Raw genomic sequence first — 19,586 nt, forward strand, 5'->3', positions numbered from 1 at the left:
TATCGAATCTCTTAATTACCTATTATATGATCTATTTAATTATGTTATTTACTATCTTTAGGTTCATGAGGAAGTCAATATAATTATTTTAATATTATTATTGTCTGGAAATAAGTAATGTCAAGCTTTGGACCCCAAAATTTGTCTAGCTAACTTTTAATGGAGAAACTCATCTTCTAACTCGTTCTAGCTCGCAAAATGAGCAAGTTAAAATGCGATGTTATCTTTTGATCGTGTGCCAAATCATATGTTCTTTTTAATTTGAGACGTCACAACATATTAAATATCGTTACATTAATAGTATTGTATGCTTATGGGTATCTAAAACTTGGACTAACTTGGTTTTGAATATATCAAATATAAGAAGTTTGTTGAAGACCTGGTGAATGTATCAAGCCTCCTCAATCACGAATCAGATTACTCGAAAATAATCTAAAGATATATAACATATCTAAAGATATATAACATTGTTATTCGTATAGTTTACATATATGTGAACATCAGTACGACAACTTTCCTCTTTAATGTCAATCAACAACTCGCGACAATAGAAGAAATGATTATCTAACCATCCATTTAATACCATAAGAAGGATGACGCCAAAGGAAGAATACCTCGTTACCCCCTTTACTTGGCATGATGTATACAGTATGCATCTAAACTTTTGCATACTTGGCTATTTTATACTCACCCTTGATTTTGAAACCATTACGACTATCATACATTTCTATAATATTTGGGATGTTGGATTTATAAAAATGCTGAGTTGCTTGCGATCACTCATTTGATCGATGTACTTTACCTCATACTGAATTCAAGGCTTGACGTTTTACTGAATTCTTATCCTTCAATACCAATCAAAAAACGATGATTTGTGTGGTGTCCAATTTTCGCGTGCACTGATTTATTGAAGGATCTGGTTCTTCTATGTGTTCCTTAATCTACAGTTGCAGAATAGTAATGCAGAAAGTAAAGAACACAAGTATTTTTACGTGAAAAACACCCAACTCAAAAGGTGAAAAAAACACGACCTACTTTTCAGTAGGATTTTTCCCAACGTTTCACTACAACTCTTAGCCAAACAATAATGTTTACAAACCTCTTGTAAACCTAAGGATTAAACTCTAACCCTTGTAGCAACAAGCCTCAGGCAATTGAGCTGAAAGGTACAACTCAAAAGCTCCAACTACAATTGAGCTAGATTAAAATACAAACGCATAGAACTGGTTCTTCTATCTGATTCATGTAGCTCCATGTAGATTAAAATACTGATTGTGAATAGGTTCGGAGCATTTAGAGACCGAATCGAGGGGCAAGAGCATTCCGGAGTAGGAGTTCTACATTGTTGAGGTAAGTAACAGTTTTAAATCTGGTTTTGAGGGTATAAAACCCAGAGTTTGGTATAATATGACTGTTTGGGGGTGGCACCCATGCCAGGTGACGGGCATGCGAGTGTACACTGTGAGGGATTGAGACTTGGTCCGTCCCGAGAGACTGTGAAGTCTAATAGCCTTTAATTGTGTTTATATGCATTCCTCTCTACTAGAACTTGACTGTTTTCGTATTAGAAATCATGCTTAGGCTATATTCTTGCTCATGGTAGCTATACTCAGTCATAGTGATTCCTGTACATGTTTACCTCAGTCTCTGTTATTTGTTTTCCCTGATGATATACTATAACACTTTGATTTGGGTTGTTTTCCCTTTTTTTATTGAGAGCTGTGAGACTAGAGAGGTTCATGACTGAGTAAGGCTGAGGACCTAGTTGAGAGGTATTGTTATATGGCACGTGAGTTGTCCGTGCGGATTTTTATATTTATACTATGGCACGTGAGTTGTCCGTGCGGATCCAGATATGATATTATAGCACATGAGTTGTCCGTGCAGCACATGAGTTGTCCGTGCGGATTAGCGCTTGGGCTGTAGGATCCCCTCATGAGTCTGAACACCCCTAGTGAGCGCATGTACCTATTGAGAGTGTGTATTGAGGGCTGAGAGTCGAGAGTGTGAGCTGTTGAGATGGGTTGACTGACTGCTGTCTTCAGAGGCTATACTTGTTTTTATTTATTATTGCACTTAGTTGTTATCTGTTGCTGTTGTGAAATTTCTGGAAGATTCACATCTGTTTTATATGAGCGCGAACTGATTTGACTTATACCATAGGATTTGAAAGCATGTTCACTCTTTACTGAAAACTTTTAAAATGAACTGTATTGTATAGCTCGACACTGCTTCTCAGTTCCTTATTTATTTCTGTTACTTGTTGAGTTGATTGTACTCATGTTACACCCTCCACTTCATGTGTAGATCTAGGTGTATTTGATCACTGAGATCGTTGAGTTCGGGCGTGATCGAGTACCGTAGACTACGAGGTAGCTGCCGGCGTCCGCAGGACCTTGTCTCTCCTTCTATATATTTCTTTCTGTCTTGTATTGATGCTTAGACACTGGTTGTATTAGTTTGGTTATCTAGATACTCATGACTTAGTGACACCGCGATGTCGGACTATTTTTCCGCACTTATGTTTTTATTTGGGTCTTACCCCATATTTATGGAAAACTACGGATATTTTAAATGTCTTAATTCACTTCTGTTAAAATTTTGAAAGAGTCTTGGAAAGGTCGACTTGCCTAGTACCACGATAGGCGCCATCATGACAGGTTAGGTTTTGGGTCGTGACACAATTTTTGCTTAACTTCAGTGTGTGTGCGTAACCTGTAAAAGAGAACACAACTGATATATATAGAGTTAGTAGGATTAGGATTAACTAGAAACCTGATGCTTTACTCTTCCTTGGTGGAATAGTTTTAGTTAACTTCAATTTCTAACTCTTTCCTTATCTTGGATAGAGTTCTCTTCAAGTAAGGAGTCCTGCTGTTTATCAATTATGCAATCTTTTCGTTCAGGGAATATCATAAATAACCACTTATACTTATCCCTTGCACATGCATGCCTTTTGCTTAAATCTGACTAGGACATGTGTACATTGTCCATAAACTTGGTTCATGCATGTGTTACTTTGTCAATCATCAAAATCAAAACCGCCCAGGTCAACATTTACCAAGAGCTATGTTGAGTTACCTGCATCGCTGGCGAACAAGATTTATAGAGTTGAGACCCGTTGATTTTGATGTTTTTTAAATAATAAATTGCTCCCAATAGCCTTAGTCCTCATTGGATTAGCAAAAACTGTGTGTTGATCTTGTGAATCAATCATAATTACAGAAATTATTCATAGGTTATCTCATATAGCTATTTCATACTCCAGTATGTCTTGATTTCCATTGTATACTTGGCTATAAGCTCTTGACGATATTGCTTGATTATCATAATGGAAAGAAACTGGTGTACAATTATCTGCAACGATTTTTTTAAAGATGAATTATCTGCAACGACTAATCCTTAACAAATTTAAAAATCTCTTCATTTTACCTATAAATGCAGGTTAAATGAAGAGGAAGTTCACTTAAGTTAACAAGGCTAAAAACTCGTTGAGTCTAATAGTCTCTCAAGCTCTCGTAGGCATTTTGAAGAATAACCGGCACATAAAACAAAAAGGGTGTGCATTATTCGGATCAAACCAAAAATTCAAATCGAACCAAATTATTTATGTTTGGCTTTGGGTTTTTTTTTTTAAAAGTGAATATATATATATATATATATATATATATATATATATATATATATATATATATATATATATATATATATAACACATTGTGATTCTTGGTACATGCTCATAGAAATTAACTTGCTTTACACATAAGAGATTTAAATAATACTTAGTAAGAGATATATCTTTTACAAGTAAGAAATCTAAAAATAATACATTCTTAATTTCAACATTTTAAATGGCCTTCGAGACCCATTTCCACTACATCATTTATGATATTAGGCGTGCAAGCTTATTGTTGTTGGCTGTTGCATTATGCTTTTACAGGAGAGTAGAAGTGTTTGGCTATCTAATCAAAATATGTATAATAATCTTATCAATATATAGTAATTATTTCAATTATATGCATTGAATTTTGAAAAAATATCTAAGAGATTTGACATGAATACTTTTCATTCTTTATAAATAGTTATTAATATAACTATTCGATTATATTATATCCATATTATCTTACTCATCCGTTTCAAAAAGAATGAATATTTTACTATTTAGGGAATCAAATAAGGTTGTTTTTAACCATGTTTTTTTGTAAATAGTTTTTAAATATTTTGAATTGTTAAATTGACTTATAGAACTTTTTAAGCAGTTTTTTAAATTTTATTTCAAAAAAGTTAAAGAATCTATGTCCAAATTCACACCAAGATTTAGTCAATTTGACTCTCGTACTCCAAAAAAGTTCAAACAAACTGAAACCGAAAGAGTATATGATATAACCGAATAACCAAAAAATCAAACCGAAAAGAAAAAACCCAAACCTAACCAAATTTACTTTGATTCGAATTGGATGATATTTTTTTTCAAAATCAAAAACTGAAATGAGAAACAAAATAATGCAAAAGCAAATCAGAAAACTATATGCACCCAAACAAGTTAGAGTCGGATATACGAATTCTCGCTAACCACATTACTCGGTTAAATATCATCTCATGCCACGAATCAACACTTTGATGCAAATTCTTTATTTCTTTTTCCTTGGGATACCACATAGTCCCACCATTGGAGCTATAGATGGATTATTTTATCGAATAGAAAAATTATTACAAAATGCATTTGAACGCATGAGACCATATCTTCCTGCAGCTGACGTATGAGACCATGTTTTGCTGCAGCTAACATATAGTAATCCTAACTTATGTAGCAAAGAGACCATACGCTAACTAAAAAAAAGAAAGATGTATGTTTTCCAAACTCTAATGTAAAGAAATGAAACTGTCACATTTAAAAGCTTCCTGACTTGAGTAGGTAATTCAGTGGAGCTATTGAAGAACAGATAATGTTGCATATCAGATCCACTACTGAAGGAGAATCAAGAAAGATGCCATGGATATAATTGAATAAGAAAATTCACCTTTTTTACAAGTTTGTTGAAATTGCAGCCCTCTCTATCCAAATGGCTTGTTCATTCTACATCTCTCGATTCTATTCGATTTTTAAACACGATTTCTGAGGTAAAAAGACTAAAAACCTAAAGTATAAATTAGCCTGAGCAGTGAGCATTACTTCAGATGAAAATGGCATTATGCATTTTGCAGAACATTTTACCAACACGTGCACACACATAGGAGTCCTCCTTTCCTGACAAAAGTTACAACAGTTCTTCACCTATTATCTGCAAGCCACTTCAAGAAATCAAAACCAGGTGGCAATCACGACACTGTTTCGAATAGTTTTAGTATACACAGCGGTAACTCGGCAGAAGACTTCAAAGATGACCTTTGTAACTGCCCAAAATCATAAAGAGACCAAAGAACGCTTAATGCGTAAATCATTTTTAACATTACATATTTGTGCCTCTTTCTGTGTTTCCCAACTGTTTTTGGAGTTGAAGACAGAGTGCCGACACATCACAAAGCAATTTCTGGTATTGGCATACAGGTAATGCCTCATAAGATATTTGACTGGGGTGCACTAGTAAATTTTGGAGTTGCATACATAGCATCGATGCCTTTCCATCATTTTCACATGATTTAGCAATTAACTGAAGCAGTGTAAAACTTTGCTCCGGAGGAGCAGGTAACTGTGGCGGAACAGGGGGAACGAGGAAAGGATGTTGAAGTAGTTGAGGAATCCTCCATCTTTCATTTCGATCCCATGCTAGACACTTCTTCATAAGATCAAGTAGCCAAGGGTTGGACAAAGGTTCATATGTGATTTCATGGTTTGGATCTGTTATAACTTTGAATTTCGCCCAGAAAGTTTTGTATTCTGCAAAGGGTGTTCTCCCATAAACCATTTGGTAAAGGATACATCCTAACGACCAGATATCTGAGGGCCGACCACACTTTATGGTATTGCCATTTGCATCTGTCTCATTACACATAAAGGCTTCAGGGGACATGTAGCTTAAAGTACCCACCTGTATAAGAATTAACATCCACTAAGAAAGCAAGGAAGAAGTTGACATTGCTGATTACTATATTTTTATCTTCCTTTTGGCAGTACACTTCTTTCTTTTTGTTGCCGATGTGAGGCAATCAGATGCATTTCATGTAAATCATAAAGCAAAAAAGTGAAATACCTGCGAATCACGTTGAATGTTGGTTGTGTCACTCATTATAGCCTTCGCTATACCAAAATCAATCAGCTTTAGTGAGCCTCTGACAAGAAGGAAATTAGCTGGCTTTAGGTCCGAGTGGACTATCCGTTCTTCATGTATGGTGTTAACAGCAAGAAGTATTTGCTGCAAAGATTGTTAAAAACTTTTGAGTACATTTCAAAAATATTAAACTTTTACCAGATTCCCAAAACCACATCATGTACAACATACAACAGTAGAAAATGAGAATAAGTATTGGTCTTACTTACAACAACAACAACAACAACAACAACAACAACAACAACAACAACAACAACAACAACAATAATAATAATAATAATAATAATAATAATAATAATAATAATAATAATAATAATAATAATAATAATAATAATAACAAATGAGCTAGGTATAGAGGTGGGTACTGAAAGATTATCTTTAACTTGACTGCCCAGAACAATTTGAATAATATTTCACTATGAAGAAACTTAAGCAGAAAAAGAAAAAAAATACCATAAACCAAAAAGGTTTGCAGATTGAGATAGAAAAGCGATGATCAATTTTTTGAAAAGCAACTGACTGAACTTCTTTTCTTCTGTTGTTTATAGCATTTGCTTATGACATACAGGAACAAACTCCCAACTTGGACTGTGTTTCAGTGATGGCCAGTCTCAGATAAGGCATTTTGCCCTAGGTCTGTCTCCAGCTTTGTGAATTTAAGTTGAATATGGAATTGCATAAACAACAACAACAACCCAGTAAAATCCCACAAGTGGGGTCTGGGGAGGTTAGTGTGTACGCAGACCTTACCCCTATCCCGAGGGAGTAGAGAGGTTGTTTCCGATATACCCCCGGCTCATGTAAAATTGATAGAACAGAGAGAATAAAATGGGGAAAGGATCAACTTTCCACCATTCATTTTGAAGGACTGCTAAAGAACGTTGAGGTTCAAGAGCTCATCAAGACATAATACTGAGAATGGTCATCGAAAGCACATTCCCAATAAGACAACTTGGAACAGTATTTTATCTTCGCCAAAAGCCCGAGAAAGGTATTTTGGATCCCATCGGTTTTGACCTTCATGAATATACGCTAAAAACTCTGTTAGCAAAGAACAGCGCGTAAAAGGTATTCGCAAATGAGTCGACTTACCCCTCTGGGATTGTTATATCTTTCTAATGAGACCCTAGAATCTTGTGTCCTCCTAAAATGCACACTTATATCAATATGCAGGAATGAGATGTGAATGATGAAATGTTATAACTCTTTAAAAGCATAAGATGAATTACAGATTGAGCAGCTTGAATTGCACATTGCAACCGAACAATAGCTGTAATCCTAATTGTTCCAGAATTAAATACTTAAACTGGAAGTACCATAATGAGGTATATTGAAGTCAAACATAAATTAATATTGGCTTAATACATATTTTACCCCTCCACGGAAATTCCTTTTAAACACCTTTTCTTTGCAAGCATCCGTTTACACCTTAATTTGTAAGATTCGTGTCTAAATTCCTCTGAACAGCCTACGATCACTTTCTTCTTCAAGTGCACAACACGCGCCACTCACGGCTCAATATGTGTCGTAAAGTAAAAAGAAAAAGTATATTTTAAAAAGCAAACTACCAATTTCTTAGCAAAAATTTCCCCTTTATTTCTCTTTTTCTTCCTCCATTTCCAACCAATACAGGCATGCTGACATTTTCCAGTCCTAATTTTCAGTTTTTCATTGTCCAACACCCTCAATCGCCCTAAGCCAACTCCTAAAAAAGAAAAGAAAGAGGGAGACAAACAAACTAACAACAACAAACCCAGTGTAATCTCATAAATGGGATCTGGAGAGGGTAGTGTGTACGCAGACCTTACCCCTACCTTATAAAGGTAGAGAGGTTGTTTCCGATAAACCCTTGGCCATTAATGCACATTGATTCGCTATTGGGTGGTTTTTCCCTCCGAATAGCCCACATTACCAGTCAGTAGAGCTTCTCTCCTGTCCCATGTCAATTTACTTCCATGCATAGACCCCAACGGCCTGAAATTTTTCAAACACAAGAAAGTTGTATTGTCCACAAAAATCTGTTTCAAAGTCCAACGAAGCAAAATTTCAGACTGAAAATCCCTTCTCTTTACAGCTATATGTCCTCCTACATCACCAGTGCACCTCTGAATCATAATGCTCAAGGGAATTGCAGCTTCAAACACAGAAGCAGAAGAAGCAGAAGAAGAAGCAGGCAGAAGAAGAAGAAGAAGAAGAAGAAGAAGAAGAAGAAGAAGAAGAAGAAGAAGAAGAAGAAGAAATTTCCAGGATAAACAAATTTGCTTTTGACAAATTTCTAATGTGTGATTATATAAGAGTTTATTTAATAGTGATGAAGAAAGTGAATATGATAACAAGATGATGCTTTCTCTTCAAGGAAACTTATGTGAGATTATTAGGGTTTATTTAGTAGTGATGAAGAAGAGACTGTTCTGTAGCATCATCTTCCTTCCTTGCCGCCCTTCTCCGACTAGTATTTGCCCCTCTGTTTCAGTACTAGAATAATCATAACCAATGTTGGAAGAGACCCAAAATATCGATAGAGGGAGTCTGGGGATTCAAAGAAAGAGAATTTCCTCGAAAATTTTTCATAAGTTTCTGGAAGGTAAAAATTTTCATCAAATAAACTCAGAAAATCATCAAATTCACAAGTAAAAAATGGGGGAAGGAAAGGGAATTAAGGAAAATATACGTCTTAAACACGTAGCACTAAAATAATGCCGAGAGAAGGTTTCCGCTGTTATCTTGATTGTTTTCTTCTCCATGCGCATGCCATATGTGGTTTTAGGGGAGCAATAGTTCCACTTTTCACAAGTTGGGGTTGTGTAAAAGGATGTCCACAAAGAAACGATTTGTAAAAGAATTTGCGTACAAGTTTAGGGGGTAAAGTACGTACTAAAGGCATTGATATTAAATGCCGAAGTAAGATAGATGCAAGGGCATAGAAGAATTGGTTACAAGTTTATCATAAGACAAGAAATAAGTAACCTGTTAGCTAAAAAAGTAAAACTTATTCACTTTGACTCAGAACAGGAAAAATTTAGGACCTGGAATTATAATGGAACAACTTAAATTTAGGAAAAGGAATCCAAAGCAAAGTTAGGTCACGGCAGCAACTTCGTAATGATTTGTAACTGCAGTTAAAAGGCGAAAATAGAAGGAAATGACCTGCCAGTAAAATCGGAGCCAGTTTTCATCTATAATTGAATCTGAGTCATCTAGTTCCTTCCATTTCTGAGACAGCATATGAGCCAAATCAATTTCACCATATTCGAGAACCATGTATATGTATCCGTCTTCTTTGACTCTGCTTTCATTATTACTCATCGAACCATTCATGACTTCATCTAGTAACCTCTTATCTGTGACCTAACAAAAAAACGGATGTCAGTATTTGCTCAAAAACTAATATGCAGATATCGAAATAGTGACCCCAACACCAAATACAGGCACATGAAATTCTAGCCTCTTCGGTAAGCCTATACTTTAGGTTGAGTAGCTAAGTTAGCAATTTAAACACAATAATACCTGGAGACAATCGATCATTCTGTGATCTCAAAAGAAATGCAAGCAACCCAGCTTTTGTTTTATTGTTTAATAAACCCATAAGATTTTAACTCTTCAAGACTAGGAGATCTGTCTACCAGCTTTTTAAACTGTAGCTACTACTACATTACAGACTGAATGTTCTGAGTTCAAAATCAAGAGAATCATCATGAATATTATGTAAATATTTTCTTAATCGTTACATTATGGTCAAGAATCATTAAGATATATGTCATAATATTTTTTATCCTGGGAATTAGGAAACGTCATGCTCATATTACTATATAAGGAGCGCTAGTGTTCATTATAAAATAATTTCAAAAGAAGTGTTCTTTCTCTTTTCTATCTTCTCATCCTTGTGTAGTTCTCATCTCTCCAGGCTTCAATAAGCCTATGGAGCTGCCAAGGTTTCAACATGGAAATGTCCAATTACAGATTGATGGACATTCATATAGCAGCACAAAAAACTTAACTACTCCCTCCATTTCAATTTATGTGAGGTAGTTTGACTTGGCACAGAGTTTAAGAAGAAGAAAAAAAAGACTTTTAAAACTTGTGGCCTTAAAAGCTTAAAGGGTTAAAGCTTTGTGGAGTCATAACATATATGTGAAAGCTTCTCGTTAACGGTAAAATGAAAGTTTAAAATTAAATTGTTTCCAATATCATTTTTCGGAACGAACTAATAAAGAAAGTGTGTCATACAAATTGAAACGGAGGTTGTATAAGTTTTCTTGACTGTACACCAATAGTGAGATGTATGAGAAAAAGAAACTTGAACACTACGAAGATAAGTTATTTGGGAACTGATATAGATTAGCATCCTTGAATGTTCTAGCTCTCACTTTGATCAGTACTAGTCTAAGAAGTTAAGGAATTCAAAAACATGTTCCCAGAGTGCCACCCTCCCCCCCTAAACTAAAAGCTTCTTTTTAAATCTAATAAACTCCCCAAATGCCTAAGCAACCTTATCAATCCAATGGTAAAGAATTATTGGATGATGTTCAATGTTGGATGATCTGCTTAACTTAAAGAAAAACTTTTTTCTTTTTCCTTTTATCTGTTTAGCAGACAATTAACGCACGGGACTAGCTTGAACTATGGAGAAGCATTCCAAAAAGTAAGTGAATAAGTAGCAGAGAGACTAGATATATGCACTGCAAGTTTAGCCAATATAAGAAGAGTGAAATCGTGGTGAGATTAGACGGGATTGTAGTGTCTACGAGCAAGCAATTCGAAGTCTAGGATTGAGATTCGAAGAGAATGGCATGATAGGCGAAGATGTAACACATAGTCAATATAGGATGATTGGAATGGAGAAATTCTATTGTAAAGTTATGTGATAGGAAGATACCTACCAAAGTAAAATCAATTACTATCAAAACACTTGTAAGACCGACAATGTTATATGGAATGAATGTTCGGCCTCTAAGATCCAACATATGCACAAGATGTGTGTTGCACAAATATGGATGTCAAGATAAATATGTAGTTATACAAGATTAGAAATGATCACATTCGGCAGAAGGTGCAAATAGCACACATGGAGGACAAATGAGTGGAGAGAAGGTTGCTTGAGAAGTTTTTTTCTTTAGGCATAAGGTAAGGTAGCTTGAGATGGTTTGATCATGTTCTACGTTCACCTCCAAATGCACTGGTTTGAGGTGTGAAACTCTGGTGATTGAAGGTGTTAAAAGGGGGTGAGATAAACCTAAAATCACATGGAAGGAGTTTATCCTAAGAGAACTGCAATCTCTTGGAATCCATGCAAACTTAGTGGGGATACCAATTAGTTGGGATTAAAGCTTAGTCATGTAGATACTCTTATGTTAGATCAAATATCCATTAGGAGTCTTTAATCTCGTTAGAGTTCATACTGCAGTAGTAGAAAATGTAGAGAACTTCTAGTGTTAGAAAGCCTAAGTTATTGATTAGTATCAGATTGAGACGAGTCTGAGTGAGTGACATGGATAGTGAGAGTTCATATAGTGGCCCTCGGTAGTTGGGATTGAGGGGTAGTTGTTGTTGTTTACTTTTTAAGCATTTTTAACTTACGCAGCTTTTCCTAGAGGCTAGAGGTAATCCTAGGAAAATCCAACTGCTGTTACTATTCTGTCAGCATGTTCACTGATGAGCAACTACCATCGCCCTCCTGTTGGCCACAGAATGTTTTCAATTTTCACCCATGAAATAACAACCTAGTTTTGATTTTGTTTCCCTGATCTTTTCAACTAGAACATAAGCCAGAGTTCAACCCCAGTAAACTTGTCATTTTCGAAAGAAATCTTAAATGCTATGCAAAGTACAAACCTCATAGTCAATTAGTTGAATAATGTTGTTCTTCCCCTTCAGTCTCTTTAAATACTCAATTTCCTGACAAAACCCATATGAAGTAGCATAGTCACGACCTTTAAGCTTGATTTTCTTCAACGCATAAATTGAGCAATCTGATGCAATGACTTTGTGGACCTCACTACTTCCACCACTACCTATCTTTCCAAGCCTTTGGTAATGCTTTCCATTAACTTTGAAAAATGTATCAGGATCATAACTTTTTTTACGAGAAGAAGATGGCGCCTTACTGCCTATGCTTTTTTCTTCCTTTTTAGACTTAGAAGGTTCCAACTTCACGTTGGAAGATGAAACCTTTGACAAGGGAGCTTCTAATTGTATATCGGTGACACATTCTTTGGCTGAGTTATCTTCAAGAGGGGAAGTATCTTTAGGCATGTCACCTGTAATCGGCATACTACTCTTTTGCCCTTCAGCCAGATTATGTCTCTTAAATTCTGAATCAGTTCCAATGGTAGAACTAGGTACTGCCACATCTGTCTGATCAACTGAAAATTTGTTTTCATGCTTTGGAAAAGGACATGACGGCTGCATTCGATGTTCGGATTTAAGTTTAGGTTCCCCCAGTGACTCCATAGAGTTGCTCGTTAGATGAGGTTGTGAACAATAGGTTGTTGAGTTTAGCATGGGAGCAGATGTGGAGTTTATCAATGTAGTCGTTGTGCAGGATGACCCAACGACTGAAGCTTGAGTCATAGGATGGCTCAAATCATTCCGTAAGAAGTTCCTGAATTGGTGAATCTGATCTGCAACTCCTAATGTTCTATTTGCCAATAGAGAAGAATTCCCGTTACCATCCACATCTGTGCTTTGGATATTTTGATCTCTCAAGACTTGGCTAGCAGCAGTCACAGCCTCCATCTGATTGCCTACATCCCAATCCATTTCTGCCAATGTAAGTGAATTCACATGAGATAACAAGCTCTGTTCTAGTGACTGTTTGGTCATTGACACCTGCATAAAGCATATGTAGTATGTACTATAATCTGCAAACTACTAAACTGACCTAGTTCACAGTAGGTTAGCCAGTAAGACACACAGATTATTCAGTCGATGAAATATGCAAAAGCTCAAGATATGTCTAATAGAAAAGATGGTCATATGCAGTGAAGTTAGAGGAGTTCATAAATGAAGCATACTATCATTACCCTGCAACTTGGAAGTGCTATCAGCAGCAAAATGGACCCTCTTCTGCCCTTCAGCCAATAAAACATGTTCACACTCTGTAACCGACGAAGCAGCTGTGATGTTGCTTCTACGACCAGCAAAGGATCTTGGTTGATCTCTCAAACTGTTGAAAGAATTATAATTCTCTTCATGTGCATCCACAGTGGAACCATATTCCGAAGGTGGCATAGACGCATCCTCTTGATCTTCTACAGTAACAGAGCCAATGTTCTTTGGTTGTGAAATACATTCCATTAGTCTGTGACTCAGAGAAATCTCATCTTGGGTCTTCTTTGTATCAAGTGCACAATCTGTATTCAAAGTAGAGCCTTTTGAAGCTCCCCGCTGAGGAGCTACCGATCTCCTTGGCATAAGAACATTTGACTGCATTGTACCTAAAGAATTCTTATGTTAGATCTCTTGGCTTTTAAAGTTGTCTTTGAGTGGTGAATCAGAATGGCCAAGCTCCAAAATTTTGGGAGAAAGGAAAAAAACAAAATAAGACAAAGCAAAACATAAAAGAAAAGAGAAAAGCTCTTGGAAGCCCAACTTTATCTTAACAGAAAGCAATTTCCAAAAAAAAAAAAATCAAACTTGAAACAGATGCATTTAAAATGGGAAAGGAGAACTTAAGTATGGTCAGAAAAGGTAACTGCAAGATGATCAAATCGTTGCTGGGAGGATAGTGAAATTTATAGTGATAAAATAAGGTGAAAGCAGAAGTAATCAATATAACAATATATGTGGTAGTTTAATGGAAATAATGACTATGATGCCAATCATTAGCAAATAAGTGCCAGCGAAAAAGCACCATTGCTTTTCAGTTTCTAGCATGTTCATTAGGTGAGGGTTCGACTTTCAAGTGAAACATTTAGAAAGAGATGAAAATGCATATGCATCAGGACGACAAGCAGCCAGTATGAGGTTTATCAAAAGAGAAACAAAAAAGCCTAAGACCGTGCAAATTAATAAAATAGAAAATACGAGAGCCAAGAATTTTATACAAGGGGATTCAAAAGTGGCAACTTTTGAACTCCCTTTGCCACCACACTAGAATTTTCTCTTAGGTCTAAGCGATTCAACAGCTTTATTTTTTACCCCAAAAAAATATTGTTTTTGCCCTATTTGCACAGTATATTTTTTCCTTCGTTTAACCTAGCTCCACTACTCTCAATACTACAAAATTACCAAAAATTGATAGGAGATGTCACCAGAAACCCTAGAAGCTTACATACACTATAGAGATATAAAGCCCTAAAACAGCCAAAACATTAGAAAAGATAATTATCACCAAAAGAAGCCCTAAAAAGTAGTAGCAGCACTGAGAAATAGTTACCGAGCGGACGAGGGCGTTTGATGGCTTGAATGTGACGGATTAAATCCGACTGAGAAGATGAGGAAGACGACGGCGTCGCTGTTGTCAACGAACGGCTGACGTTGGCGGATTCTGACGGATGAATGGAAATGGTCTTACTCCCTGTTACTGCTGGTTGGCGTTCTAGAAGGTTCGCCGTCTCACTTTCCATTGATCAATTGCGACTTGCATTTCTCTCCAATTTGTTCGCTACAGTAGTGCACAATTCGCTGATAGAAATATCGGTACATATCCGTACATATCCATATATATAGGAACAGAGAGAGAGAGAGAGAGATGAAAATTTAGATAGTGTTTAGTTTATGAAAATGGTGACGAATCTGTGGATCCATGAACACCACTGTGAAGAGAGAGAGAGAGAGAGAGAGAGAGAGAGAGCGCTTAGGTGAGAGAAAGGCTTTCTCATAAGTTCAAAATGGCTTCTTGGCGCTCCACAAATGGGCTGCTTCCTTTGCACTTTCCGCCCTAGTGTGTGTCATTTTGCACTTTGCACCCTATTCATTTTATCTTTAAGTTTCAACGTCTTCTATGGAGAAAATAATTCAAACGGCAAAAAATACCCCTCAATTATGGAAAATAGATAACTTTCACCTTCATTTGAATTTGAATTTGTTCTTAAATATGTGCTTCGGCGTCGTTTGTTATAGAAATGTTAAATGAGTATACTAGTATAAATTTTATACCAAATACTGGTATTAGTTATCCCATATAAAATGTGTAATAGGCTAATCCCATTGGATATTCCAGAATTATAATCTCATGGAATATCCCAAAATTGAACCACATTGTTAGTCGACCGACTCATATGTGCCCCTCAACTATAAAAAATAGAACAAATTTTCTCTCATAGTTAAAACTTTGTCCCAAATATGCCCTTATCATTAGTTAAGAGAGTCGAATCACATCTAATTTAATGTCATGAAGTTTAACATCAATTAAATAGAACACAAATTCAGAAAACCAAATATTTTTCATAAATAAACAATCTTTAAGAATTCAAAACCAAATTAAAATAAATTAATGAGAAAATAATTGAAAGTAAATAGAGAAATTGTAGGGAAATATTATGCACACTTAATAAAAAAAAATTATCTTACTGGAAAAACTATGATCATTGCCATGCCAAAAACAAATGATAAAGTATTAATTTTATTTATCTTCTTTGTCCGTTGTTTCTTTTAACACTTCATGTGTATTGTTCTTGAACTCCATTTTCTCCAAAAATAAAGGGCAACTTTCAAACTATTCTAAAGAATATGATCAATACTTGTAGGTTGGAGTTTCATGCTTGCAATTTATTCCAATAAATATTATATTTTCACTGGCTGTGATTATAACTGTGTGTTTATTAACAAAAAAAATTACATTAGTAATCACAAGTTCACAACTAACCTCAAGTTGCCCATTTTTGCTCGGGCATTTACATTATAGCCTACAAAAATAGTTACACGTGGTTGTTGTAAAAGGACCCATTTTAGTAACCCCCTTACATTTTGTTTGGTTATTATCTATTGTATTGTATCGTATTGTTACTTTAAATACAATGTTTGTTTTGATTGTTACTTAAATTTTATTGTATTGTATTGTTAAATTCATCGTTACGTAACGACGAAAAGTGCTACTTTATGAAACGACAGATTTGGTGTGGTGGCGTTGTTTCCTTGCTTTTTTTCTCTCATCTTGCCCTTCCTTATAATTACATAATTATATTTTATCTTTTACCCTACTTTTTTATATAATAATTTTACTTTGTATCCTATTTTTTCTTAGTAATTTTGCAAGTTTATTCTTCATATTGTTCGTGCGTGACATCATGAAACGACAACAAATGATACAATCTATTAAAACGTTGTATTCATCAAACAATACAATGCAATGTAGTATAATACAATACGATACATTATGAAACGACCTGTAACAACAATCCAAACAAGTTGTTAGCTTCATTGTGAAGCAAACTTTGTGGCCGTGAACTAATAGTTGAATCCTGAGAGAGCAGGCTAGAAGGAAAAAAAAAGTAGAATAAGTTTTTAAAAGATATATTCATTTAAGGTCAAGACACCTGCAAGACAAAGAAAACTGAATAAAGTATAACATAATCTAACAACAGAAAGTAAAGAAGTAGGTGGAAACAAAACAGTACGATGATATAATGCTAACAACAAAAATTAGAGCAATAAAGGACAACCAGAGTGAACATATGATAGGAACAACAAGTGATCAAGTACCATAAAAGTTCAAGTAACAACAAGTGAAGGAAAGACAATAACACATTCAAATCAACAAGTCTTTTCACATAGAATGTACAACAAGAATCACAACTGAGGTCCTACACCTCACTTTCACATTTCACAAGTCATAATCACAATTTTCCTTATATCGCCGCGTGAGCCTTGTATTTATATTTTTAAAAATATTTTTCTCGAAATAACTACACGCGCTTTAGCCCCCTTATCTCACTGTGTGGCTTCAAGTAATACCCTTACTAGCAACACGCGTATAAATCTCACCTTATCTCGCCGCATGCACGCCAACCCCTATCCTTTTACCGCCGCATGCGCATCAATATCATATCACAATAATCAACTCGCACTACACGTGCCCATATGCCACAATATTTTCAAAAGCAACAATACTAATGTACAACAATACATAACCCACGGCTCAACCACAATATGTACAAGAATTTCAAAAATAACAAAATAAATGAGAAACAACTCAACAAGAGAAAGGTATCCCAATAATCAACAACCCCAACCACAATGTGTTAATAGATTTCACAAATACAACTTCAATAACCCAACAATGAAGGTGTTTTCATGAAATGACGACTTCCAATTCAAGTACATAACAGAAGCTTAACAATGAAAGAGATAGCACGAAATAGCAACTACGACTAAATGCATGAGAATAATTCAACAATGGAGAGAATAGCATGTAACAACAACTACAAATAAATGCATATAAGTGTAACATTAACAATAGAAACTAGTACATATAATAATAACTTCAATTAAGGAATGTAAGAATGAAATTGACAACTAAAGATAGAACAAATAATAATAACTTCAATTAAGTATTAAAAGTAACCTAAAAGTCTAAACCGGTCAAATACCACATATAAGCCCGTGTACACACTCGTCACCCCATGTACATGTCTTCTACATAATTCGAATAGTACAAACAACCCAAATCCTAAGGGATAGTTTTCCACACATACAAAGTTAGGCAAGATACTTACCTCAACTAGGCCAAATCAATACTCAAAAATAACTTTTCCCTGAAGGTTCGCCTATGCATGGTTTAAATCTAACCAAAACTCCTTAATATCATCAAACAATACAAGAGAAACCAATTGCGATTAATAAAGCTATGATCTTTACACAATTTCTCAAAAGTCAATAAAAGTCAACCCCGACCTTACCCGATCAAAACCTAGGTCCAAGGATAGATCCCGACTACCCATAATCCCACGAGTCCATATATATTTTTGTTTTCAAATCCGAGTCAATTCGACTCTCAAATCCCAAATTTTTATTTTTCAAAATATAGATACAATTTTCCAAAATTTCTCTTTGATTCTCATAAATTTGATGTTAAATCTCATATATAATCATGTAATATAGTTGGAAATTGATCAAAATCACTTACTCAATGATTGTAGGTGAAAATCCCCTCTCCAAATCGCCTCCTAATGAGATCAAATCCCGACTTCCCAACCCTTTTGTTCAGGTGTTGTAATGACCCAGCCGATTGTTTTGAGTATTGTAGCCCTGTTCCCCCATTTATTTCTTATTATATGTTTATTTGTAGTTATGTGACTTGCCGGGGTAGTTGGTTTGGTTCCGGGAGTGTTTCAAAATGAATTGGGATACTTGGTCCCAAGGTTGGAAGCTCAAGTTGAAAGAGTTGACTGGATGATGACTTATGGGTAAATGACTCTAGCATAGAGTTTTGATGGCCCTGATAGCTTCGTATGGTGATTGTAGACTTAAGAGTATGTCCTGGATATTGATTTAGAGATCCGCAGGTCGTTTTGGCTTGAATTGGCGAAAGTTGGAAAGTTGAAGGTTTATAAGGTTGCGAAGTTTGACCGAGAGTTGACTTTGTTGATACCAGGCTCGTATTTTGGTTTCAGGAGTTAGGGTAGGTCTGTTGTGTCATTATGACTTGTGTGTAAAATTTAAGCTCAATCAGAGTTGGTTTGATAGGTTTCGACATTGGTTTTAAAGGTTGGAAATCTATTAGTTTCAATAGGCTTGAATTGGGACGTGATTCGTGTTTTTGATGTTTTTTGATGTGATTTGAGGCTTCAACTAAGTTTTTATCATGTTTTAGGACGTGTTGGTATGTTTGGATAGGGTTCCGGGGGACTCGGGTGTGATTCCAATTGAAATCGGAATGAAGTTTGGACTTGGAGAAAATCTATTGGGTTCAATTCCGGTGTAACCGCACCTGCGAGGAATTGGCCACAGGTGCGGAGCCACAAAAGCGGCTAAGAAGGCGCAGATGCAGGGTTTGGCTAGGCCGGGCAGTGGCCACATGTGCGAGGTAGTTTCTGCATCTGCGAGCCTCCAAGTGCGAAGAAGCTGCCACAAATGCGAATTTTGGTCAAGGGGAAGCTAGGGTCGTAGAAGTAGAGGAGATATGCAGATGCGGTCCCGCAGGTGCGGGTCTTGGACAGCAGAAGCGGGATTTGGCAATATTAATGAATTTTCTTAGAAGCGAAGGAATTTCTGCAAAAGTGGATCCGTAGGTGTGACTGAGGAGGTTAAGACGGCATTCAGGACCCGCTATGGCCACTACGAGTTCCTTGTGATGTCTTTTGGGCTGACCAATGCCCCAACATCATTTATGCATCTGATGAACAGTGTATTCCAGCCATATCTTCATTCTTTTGT

The 19,586-nt window shown here is 35.9% G+C and overlaps 1 protein-coding gene across 1 annotated transcript; it reads right to left on the minus strand.

The window, feature by feature from the left end:
- Positions 1-4,976: 4,976 nt before the first annotated feature.
- Positions 4,977-15,154, minus strand: LOC107819235 (serine/threonine-protein kinase MPS1). Its single transcript, XM_016645321.2, has 6 exons — positions 14,647-15,154; positions 13,292-13,705; positions 12,102-13,030; positions 9,417-9,617; positions 6,192-6,353; positions 4,977-6,029 (listed from the first exon to the last, which is right to left on the minus strand). The coding sequence occupies exons 1-6, from the start codon at positions 14,834-14,836 to the stop codon at positions 5,451-5,453; spliced, it is 2,475 nt and encodes an 824-aa protein (XP_016500807.1). The 5' UTR covers positions 14,837-15,154; the 3' UTR covers positions 4,977-5,450.
- Positions 15,155-19,586: the final 4,432 nt, after the last annotated feature.

Source organism: Nicotiana tabacum, chromosome 12, assembly GCF_000715075.1.
Source record: "Nicotiana tabacum cultivar K326 chromosome 12, ASM71507v2, whole genome shotgun sequence".
Lineage (NCBI taxonomy): Eukaryota > Viridiplantae > Streptophyta > Magnoliopsida > Solanales > Solanaceae > Nicotiana > Nicotiana tabacum.

Coding starts and splice junctions, on each gene's coding strand:
- LOC107819235 (XM_016645321.2), bottom strand. CDS start 14,836: ATGGAAAGTGAGACGGCGAACCTTCTAGAACGCCAACCAGCAGTAACA. Junction 13,031..13,291: donor TAGCACTTCCAAGTTGCAGG/GTAATGATAGTA, acceptor TTACATTGGCAG/AAATGGATTGGGATGTAGGC. Junction 6,354..9,416: donor GGCTCCGATTTTACTGGCAG/GTCATTTCCTTC, acceptor CAATCTTTGCAG/CAAATACTTCTTGCTGTTAA.